A 10,298-nucleotide genomic window follows, 5' to 3' on the forward strand; every position below is an offset into this window, starting at 1 on the left:
CGCGGTCGCGTTTGCGCCTTGCACGGCAGAACTGCGCCTCAAGATCGCGCAGACACTTCGATTAACACCATCCTTTGGCAAACGCTTCTCTAGTATCGTCTCGATCTGGGTATGCGCGGGGGCGCCGCCGATCACGAATTTTTTGACATGTATTCCACGCCGCCAGCGTCGCGCCGATAGCCAAAAACCTTCTCTCCCCTAGTAGGGTGCACAGACACTGACCTCTACTATACTAACTGGACGATTGGCAGCCCGGATCCGCGCCGAAGCGCGAACAACGCCGCCTCCGCGGCGCGACACTGGAACTTTTATTTGCCCTGCATTGATTTCGAATCACATTCCTCAGTTCTTCGGGAGAGCATAAAAAAGCCCCATAATCGTCATATCAGCAGTTGTGCGCGATTCCACAAACCCTTTTACACTACGACACGTAGGTAAGAGATTCGAGTCTCGAGTCTTATACCAATGGTCGTTATTGTTGGTTGCCTGCTTCGGCGCGCGTCCTTTTCCTGCATAGAAATAAATTTACGGTTTGCGGTGTTTCATGCCCTTGGACATTATTTTCCAAGTTATCGCGTCCCGATAGATTGCGCAACCGAGTCCATGTACATACATTTTTCAAGTAGTTTTAGAAACGCTTGGCTGAACTGATCTACGAGTGCCTGCGCGGCTGGAGAGTTCACACGCTAGCGTAACTTACTTCAGTGTAGCAACGATAGTTGCTGAGTGAAGGTCGGGTAGCAGTCTAAGCCCTGCAATCGTCACTTGCCGTTTCAACTTCGCGCATATACATCTATAACGAACACCTATTGTGATGTTCTCATGTTTGCCCATTATCACGTGATAGGCTACAGCATATATGATCTATAGCCCACAGAAGAGAGCATTTGTCGCATATTCGATGGCCATATAGGTGCACGATTTCATATTCCATCCATCGAATATCATGCCACTGTATTGTTAGTGCATACAACTGTGATTGGTTAGATCTAAGAGTTCGAAATCAGCAAAGAGTGACTTTCCATCGGTGAAGATACTTTAAATAGTATTAGTAAACATAATTTTTATAGTTGTTAGATAATGTTGCTGGCCTACCTGTACGTACCTACCCATACCTATACCTACCTTATATAATTATCATATCTTTCATCTATCAATTTTTACGAAAGTAATGAAATATGAAGTGGCTGTGTTCCATTCTGTTCAGCTTTGGCGTAACTTATAACATGTTTTCGCACTTGCCCGTTTTCGATGTAATATGTGTAGGTGCAGCATGTGAATGTTAGCAATGTACTTGCTACATCTATAGTCCACGTGCCACCCCAGTGCAACGTTTGCTACGCAAAACTTTTTGCGTAAGTTATAACAGTATAACATGTATCTTATAACTTATAACATAACGCATAATGTATGTTATAAATTTATTGTGCCGCAATATGACAACTCTTAGATTTCAATTAAATATTCATTCGTATAGTAGGGATAGTAGGTGATTTGTTTATAAAGGACCCCAATGGAATTTGTAAGGTTATTCGATAGCCCCAGTCACAAGAAACACAGAGCCGGTTTACCGAATTACAAAATTCCACTTGCTGACGATTTACGGTTTTTTTTGTGAAGAAAAATTTGTCCCAATTTTTGTCCATCAGTTAACTATGAAGGTATAGGTATAGGTATAGATTATATCTTCTAGATTTCTTAACCAATGGCTCGGTTCCGCGATCACAGTTATCGCGACATTGATTCCCGTAGGTGCGCTACGGATATACTACTTCGGGTAGTACAGCTGCAGTGGAATTGGCGCAACATGCAACCAAAAAGAGTGCGCGAAAAGACAAAACATTCTGCGTGAGCTAGCCGCGGTGATGGTAGTCTGTTATTTAAAACCTGAGTCATAGTTATATGCTACCAGGTTCCAAGGGACAGCTTGGCCTTGTACGAGCTGGGAGTCACAGTCTTTAAATGTGGTTCCAGTATATAACATATTAGATCCCCGTAGTGCAGTCTGTGTTATAATTAGTCCGCCTACCATAGCATATAGGCGAATTATGAACGTGAAAGTATGTAAGACTTTCAGATACATAACCTGTTTTGTCGTTGACCGTATATTATTTTATATATATTATTAAAGCCGTTTTGCTCTGGATTTAATACATGTATCGTACACGTGAGTTTTTGTGTGTTAATTTTCTGCGCGTACTTGCATGGTATATATGTGGAATGTGGTTGGTAAAATGCTGTCTGCGGACAGTGGACTGGGTGAAAATTGTTATTAAACTATTTCTAAATTAATTAAAACACTAAATTGACTACGGTCAGTAATGTTGCCATTTTTGTAATTAAGGAGTAAGAACTGAACGAGGACTAAACGTATCGTCGGAAATTGCTACTGAATAAGATTGTTTCTCAACTAGTTAAAAATGCAAAAAAATTCTGGTGAAATTTGATATTACTGTTCCTGACATTAATTGCTTGCTATGGGCTATGTAATACGTCACGAGTGTATGGTTCACATCGAACAATTCTTACTATAAACTTGGAGGTTCTTCTCTGTGTGTGCTGTCTGGTGTGTCGTGTGTGTTGTGTGTGGTGTGTGTGTGTGTGTGTGTGTGTGTCGATGTGTGCTGTGTGTGTGTGTGTGTGCGTGTGTGTGTGTGTGTGCATGTGTGTGTGTGTCTGTGTGTGTGAATGTGTGTGTGTGTGTGTGTGATCTCGTTAAGTTTTTCTGCGAAGTTTTTCTGCACAAGAGCAATCAGGTCGACCGCAGGGGTAGACGAAGTTTTTGCTATAAGCAGCACGCTGGGACGATGTAATATATGCAAAAATGCTGTACGTACGCTCTCAAAACGATTTCAAAACAAATACTCATCCAACAGCTTCGATCTTTGTTTCTATTTGAAGAACAGTGTTGACTTCTTATGAAAACATAATGTCTCTGTTCCTATCTGAGCTGTGTCACGCGAAATCACACAGAGACTGACGAAATTCTCGCCACGACGCCACGCCACGCGCTGACGCCACGAAGGCGGAGCTTTTCCAGATAACATCGTGATAATCATAATGGCAAACATGAGAACATCACATTGGTGCGTCAAGATGGATACGGGAAGTCGGAGCGGTAATGACGATTGCAGGGCTAGACGGCTACCGACCTTCACTCAGCCAACTATCGTTGGCTACACTGAAGTGAGTTACGCTAGCGTGTCGAACTGTGCACCGCGCGGCAGTCTAGGTCATCGAGCCGAGCTTTTTTTTTAAAAATACTTGAAAATGGTACGTAGATGGACTCGTTGCGCCATCTATGGGACGCGATAACTTCGAAAATAATTTCAGGGCATGAAACAGACAAAACTCTAAATTCGTTTTCTACAGGAAAAAGACGCGCGCCGAGCCGCAAAGCAACAATAACGAGCATTTGGATTTATGCTCGCCCTACGTGCATACTCGAAAGGCTTCTGGAATGCCCACAACTGCTCAATTGACCGATTACACCGCTTTATCCTCTACTCGAATAGTACTGTGAGAAATTTTTTTTCAACAGGGCAGCGATTTCGATCAAAAGGGGCCGCGAGGCGGCGCTGTTCGCGCTTCGCGCGGATATCCGGCTGCAGATCGTCAAGACAAATTCTCACACTGTAACGCTTTAACGTGAGACTCGAGAGTCGTGGCAAGCGTGGCAAGCATTTAAAACAAGAGAACAAATACCATACGCCATTTGTAAATGTATTATTTTGGTTTACGATCGGTAGATAATTAATGTTTTTGACGTGTTTTTCAAGAAAAACATGATATTACTCATTAATATAAAATATTATATCACTATAATTGTAATTCTTAGTCTAAATATGTTATTTTCATCTTAATATTAAAGTTACGAGAGGGTCTGGTAATGTTATAAGGATATTTGCGAAGATTTTTCGTTCTCGTAACATTACGATGTTTAAAAGTCTAGTTTTAAGACTAATTTTGTTTCTGACAACCGGCCCCTGATGTATAAGCTAAACATATCACAATCGAAGCAGAAGTTTTTTTAGCTCACCTTTACATCATCAAGCTGAGCTATTGCCATGGGTCGTCGTACGTCCGTCCGTCCGTCAACATTTGGCTACGGTCAACGATAACTCAGGAACCGTTTGATCCACATGTTTGAAATTGGGAATAGTTGTTACTGCTATGCTCCCATATTAAACGTCCTATTTTGGAGCACGCCAGTCGACGTACTTTCGAGCCACGGCAATTTTTGGGCAAAAATGGGAATTGCCATTAGTCAGTTCAGGTTCAACGGATTTTGCTCATTTTTGGTATGTGAATGAATAAGGGCTAGTGGTTTTGGTATTTAAAAAAAATTTATGCAAATTATGTAGGGTTTGGCAATTATATAGCATATATAGACATGCAGGTAACAAACAGTCTGTGGTGTCACACTCGTCTGGTTCGTTTTACAAGATTTCATTGACAATATCTTTAATGAAAAATTCCTGCTATGAACATATTATGATTTATACTATTATTATTATATTATTATTATGATATAATGATTTATACTAAGAAACATCAAAGCGGGTATAGCGCCATCTAACGTCACAGATTGTGATTCATTTTGGTTTATAAATTATTTATAATTTATATATAATATTATTATTATTTTCACATTTAAATTACACATAATTATCAAGAGTATATAATTGGAGTTCTCCCATATATACTCTTCGTTTCTATAATGTACGTCTATGGTTGCTCAATTAAAACTGACTTCTTCTCACTCACTCATTTGTGTCCTTTTTTGTGGTGAGCTACAGTGTCATTGACACTTTCATTGGTGATGAGTAATGACTTTAAAGGTACTAACTATAATGTAATATCTGCTTCGTAATGCAACATGGTATTAAACAATATGTTTTATGTAATAAGTCATTTATTGGTTAAAAGCAGTTAGGTGATATAAAGTCTATAGCATCATGTTTCAGATTCATTTTATTTGGTTATTTTAGGTGAATGTCACAATACTTGTATGGTGGGAGGTTGTGTTTCCTTTAGTTACCTTACTGGAGTGTTCTCTAGTATTTTTAGGGAGGTATGTTTTAGTAAGCCATCACAAAGGTGTTTGTGTCAGGTATAATGATTTAAGCAAAGGATGTAATTGCAGGAAGAGAACCAGAATATGCAGAAGGTTGTTGCCATGAATAATGATCACCGTGCACGAAGTAGGCACCAGACTGCAATGCAGTTGCTACATAATGAAAACGAAACTAGGAACAAACTACAAAACCAAAGAATCATTTTTCGGTAAGTTCCTCATTCATTCAAATGTAAAGCCTCCAAATAATCCTAATTTACCTGCCCCATTGCTTCAACACTAACCAATTTTGCATGATACCTTCAGGGTGTGAAATTAACACAAATCCGGAATCAAATACTCTGATTTACTGTCGGACTCTCTGATTTGACATATGCAGGAGTCTGTGTGACTCCCTGAAAACTCTGCTATATTAACTAGTTCGTTCCAGAGCACGGCCTCGCGGAATTACCGTATTTTTCCAGCAAATGTCCAAAGAAAATTTGGCAGACGTGCAACCGCATGAATCTTTAAAATAAGCACATGCATTTGTTGGGTTCATCACAGCTGTCGTGATGGGGGAATATTTTAACAACCGAAATTGAGAACAAAGCAAACAAAACCATTCAATTTCTACGCCATTACCGGAAGCTTAGAATACACATCCTGGTCGATTTATTTTTACTAATAGTGACTACTACTAACACTGGAGGGCTCCACTATACAGTCATAGTTTACGTTTACAGTATTACACTCGCTGATAATATGCATTGAGGTCACCCCCACTTGATCTCATACCTGTAAAGTCTACACATCAAAGACTTAGTGAATGGTGTAAAACTGTTCCCAGTAATGTGGAACTATTTTATACGGCAGAGAGTGAATTCACATTCGACCCACTACTCATCAGGCAGATTATTTCATTTCCAATGTAATTTTTTTATATGGAGTGCAACCCTCCATTAAAAACCATTGCCACAGTCTAAGCATCGACAGCAGCAAATTAATGTATTACACTACCCATCAGATCATTAGATGACCACTGATGCTGCACAGTGCTAACTTGCTGGACATACTACTTACAATGCATTTTCTGTAATATATCTGTAGACGTTTGTGTTTGTGTGATTGTGACAATATGATGACAACACTAGGAAGTCGGCATTGGAAGTGGAGAAAGCAAGGGCTTCAGCAATTGCTTCTAGGACCATCCCTATAGACTCTGTCAAAGAAGCACTCCAAAGTACCAGTGATATTGGTATGCATATCTATCTATCTATACTATAATGCGGTTAATCTTGTGTGTCTGTGTGTGTGTTTGTTTGACCTCGCTTTTCTCCATGATTTTTCACTCAATCGCGCTAACTGAAGATATATTCAGAATGGATGGATGGATGGATGCATGGATAGATACATAAATAGATAGATAGATTTTGCGGTATTTTCCTTTCAACCAATGGTCACTAACTGAGCGCTTTCCTCCCCCCTCAATTATAGAATTGCGCTCTTTGTTTCTTCCCAAAATGTTTTTTTGTTTCTGTTTTTTTTTCAGTTGCATGAAATATTTAACTTCAACTGTGTCACTTATATGAAGTTTATATTTTAAGGCACGATTTGGTCGTTATACGGGTATTAGTCTGCTAGTATATATAAAGTTGTAAAATTTAGAAAAATTAAAAAGTTAAAAATTCATAAAAATGCTATTCATCAATAGATGACGGTGCGTACAGATTTGCATCACGTACGTGTGAATCCATGGGGTATACCCTTAACGGTGCAGTGGCCTAATTGCTAGAACATCCGTCTCGTACACCGGGATTCCGGGTTCGTCTTATAATTAATGTCTTTTATCTTTTGATTTCTTATTATTTTTAAGTTTTACTGTTTGGGATGGGATGGCATGGCATGGCATGGCATGGCATGGCATGGCATGCGATGGGATGGCATGGGATGGCATGAGATGCGATGAGATGGGATGCGGTGCGATGGGATGGGATGGGATGGGATGGATAGATGCATGGATAGATACATAGTTCGATTTTTAGCTCACCTTGACATCGTCAAGCTGAGCTATTGCCATGGGTCGTCGTCCGTCGTACGTCCAGCCGCCCGTCCGTCCGTCAACATTTGGCTTCGGTCAACAATAACTCAGGAACCGTTTGACCCACATGTTTGAAATTGGGTGTAGTTGTTACTGCTATGCTCCCATATTAAACGTCCTATTTTGGAGCACGCCAGTCGGCGTACTTTCGAGCCACGGCAATTTTTTGGCAAAAATGGGAATTGCCATCAGGTTCAACGGATTTTGTTCATTTTTGGTATGTGAATGAATAAGGGCTAATGGTTTTGATATTTCAAAAAAAATATGCAAATTATGTAGGGTTTGGCAATTATATAGCATATAACGCAGATAACAAACAGTCTGTGGTGTGACACTCGTCTGGTTCGTTTTACAAGATTTCATTGACAATATCTTTAATGCAAAATTGGTATTTCCTCGCCACCCTGCCGATAAAACGTCTATATTAGAGTAAAGTTTTCCAAAACATGTCGGAACGCAGCATAACCTATTTATTTTGAACGCCATCGCTACAAAGCGGGTATAGCGCCATCTACCGTCACAAATTGTGATTCATTTTGGTTTATAAATTATTATTGCGATATACAGATGGCAATCGTTTCTATAATGTACGTCGATGGTTGCTCAATTAAAACTGACTTCAACTTACTCACTCATTTGTGTCCTTTTTTGTAGTGAGCTACAGTGTCATTGACACTTTCATTTGGTGTATTTTCCTTTCAACCAAGTGGTCACCAACTGAGTAACGCCACTGATTTCCCCGGGCAACGTTGGGTATCCCGCTAGTACTATATATATGGTTACTGAGCAATGCCAATTTACACTTTCAGATTTATTAGCTCGTCAGATGGAGGTTGTAGAATCGCTTGAGCGTCCCGTCCGTCCGTGCGTCCGTCAACAGTTGGGCACAAATCTAAACGGCTCGACGTACGGATTCGAAAGTCGGGACAATCCGAGGGGGGAGGGTAATCCGAAAATGAGTGGGGATGTCGAAGCTGGGGGTCAAAGGTCAAAGGTCAAGAGGTGTAAAAGAAGGGAGGGAACATTCCCTCATTAACTTAAGGTATATGGAGAAAATGCGACACAAATCTAAACGGCTTGACCTAGGCTCGTGATAGTCGGTGTATAGCATCATGGTAGGAAACGCCATCACTGTGGCGAAATTGGAGGTCACAGGTCAAAGGGCAGTGGGGAAAGGTCAGATATCAGACATTGCCTAATGGACAGAGTGAAAAACTTTTTTGTTTTAGCGCTGACCTACCATTTTTATCACTTTATTGAAAGGACCATGAAATGTGCTTTCCACTGATGTGCGAAGAGTAAGTGTCTGATAACCTTTTGACCCTCAAGAGGAGGGTTAAACATGGATTCCTGAACTGCCTCAATGATGTCACAGTGTTCTCATATTCATGGCACATCCATAATCTAGAAAGCCAATATGCCCTGATAGCCCAACGGGTACAGCACAGGATTATGTCTCAAAGGTCCTTGGATAGAATCCCATCAGATTTTTTATTATTTACCTGTTTTCTGTATTTTTCTATCTTTATCCATGTAACTATTTTTTTCCAATTAACGCAAATATTTACATGATTTATTTACAACAATTTAATAAGAACAAATAATTTTTACAACAATTAAATTATTAAAACAAAAATAGGGTTAGGGTCAGGGTCACAATGCACCATAAAACAGGAGTTTCAGGCACGCGATTTGTATCAACCAATGGGATTTGGGATGTATGCAGAATGCAGAAGGTTGCTGAAATGATGTGTACGCAACTACGTATCTGTGTCACGAGTTGACGCTATAGGGCTAGTGAGGCATGCACGCATACACTGTAGACGGAAATGTTTAGTAACGTCAGATAATGAAAAGTTTAATAAACTATATAACAGTTTTATTGCAAGATTACGGAAAACTATATATACATTAAATGATACGCATAATACAATTCTAATACAGAAATGATTAAGAACTGTTACAGCACAACCGCCGATGGGTCCTCCTTAGTTCCTCGGCCTCTTCATTCGCTTCTTCGGCTTCTTCTCCCTTCCTCTTCTTCTCCTTCTCCTTCTGCTTCTTCTCCTGCTGGGCACTTCTCTTCTTCGTCGGCTTCTTCTCCTGCTGGGCACTTCTCTATGGGGCGCCAAGTGTCGCATGACTGATTTCGTTACGAAATCAAGTCTACAAAGTCATTTCTTTACGAAATCAACTACTGCGAGTCATTTCGTTACGAAATCAGCTACTTCGAGTCATTTCGTGACGAAATCAGCTACTGCGAGTTATTTCGTTACGAAATCATGCTACACTTGGCGTGTACAGGTACACACACGTACCCGCGGGTACATGCTACACTTGGCGCCCCATAGATTTCGTTACAAAATCATTGATTTCATAACGAAATAACTCGCAGTAGCTGATTTCGTAACGAAATGACTCGCAGTAGCTGATTTCGTCCCGAAATCACTCGCAGTAGTTGATTTCGTAACGAAATGACTTTGTAGACTTGATTTCGTTACGAAATCAATAATTTTGTAACGAAATCAAGTCATGCGACACTTGGCGCGCCGGCGCGCCAAGTGTAGATACCGCAGTAGCTGATTTCGTCACGAAATCACTCGCAGTAGTTGATTTCGTAACGAAATGACTTTGTAGACTTGATTTCGTTACGAAATCAATAATTTCGTAACGAAATCAAGTCATGCGACACTTGGCGCGCCAAGTGTAGCATGATTTCGTAACGAAATAACTCGCAGTAGCTGATTTCGTCACGAAATGACTCGCAGTAGTTGATTTCGTAACGAAATGACTTTGTAGACTTGATTTCGTTACGAAATCAATAATTTTGTAACGAAATCAAGTCATGCGACAGCATGATTTCGTAACGAAATCACTCGCAGTAGCTGATTTCGTAACGAAATCACTCGCAGTAGCTGATTTCGTAACGAAATGACTTTGTACACTTGATTTCGTTACGAAATCAATGATTTCGTAACGAAATCAGTCATGCGACACTTGGCGCGCCAAGTGTAGCATGATTTCGTAACGAAATAATTCGCAGTAGCTGATTTCGTCACGAAATTACTCGCACTAGCTGAGTTCGTAACGAAATGACTCGCAGTAGTTGATTTCGTAACGAAATGACTTTGTAGACTTGAT

General features: G+C 40.3%; 1 protein-coding gene across 4 annotated transcripts in view; it reads left to right on the forward strand.

Annotated features, from left to right (window-relative positions):
• LOC106809345 (centrosomal protein of 295 kDa-like) overlaps positions 1–10,298 on the forward strand; it is a 94,855-nt gene that overhangs the window by 12,213 nt on the left and 72,344 nt on the right. For all 4 annotated transcript variants that reach the window (XM_014812406.1, XM_014812408.1, XM_014812409.1 and 1 more), the window contains 2 exons: positions 5,147–5,286; positions 6,211–6,314. In XM_014812406.1, the coding sequence (XP_014667892.1) occupies positions 5,147–5,286; positions 6,211–6,314 (244 nt within the window). The remainder of the gene's footprint in view (positions 1–5,146; positions 5,287–6,210; positions 6,315–10,298) is intronic.

The sequence above is a fragment of the Priapulus caudatus genome, unplaced genomic scaffold (assembly GCF_000485595.1).
Source record: "Priapulus caudatus unplaced genomic scaffold, Priapulus_caudatus-5.0.1 Scaffold346, whole genome shotgun sequence".
In the NCBI taxonomy this organism is placed as follows: Eukaryota; Metazoa; Priapulida; class Priapulimorpha; order Priapulimorphida; family Priapulidae; genus Priapulus; species Priapulus caudatus.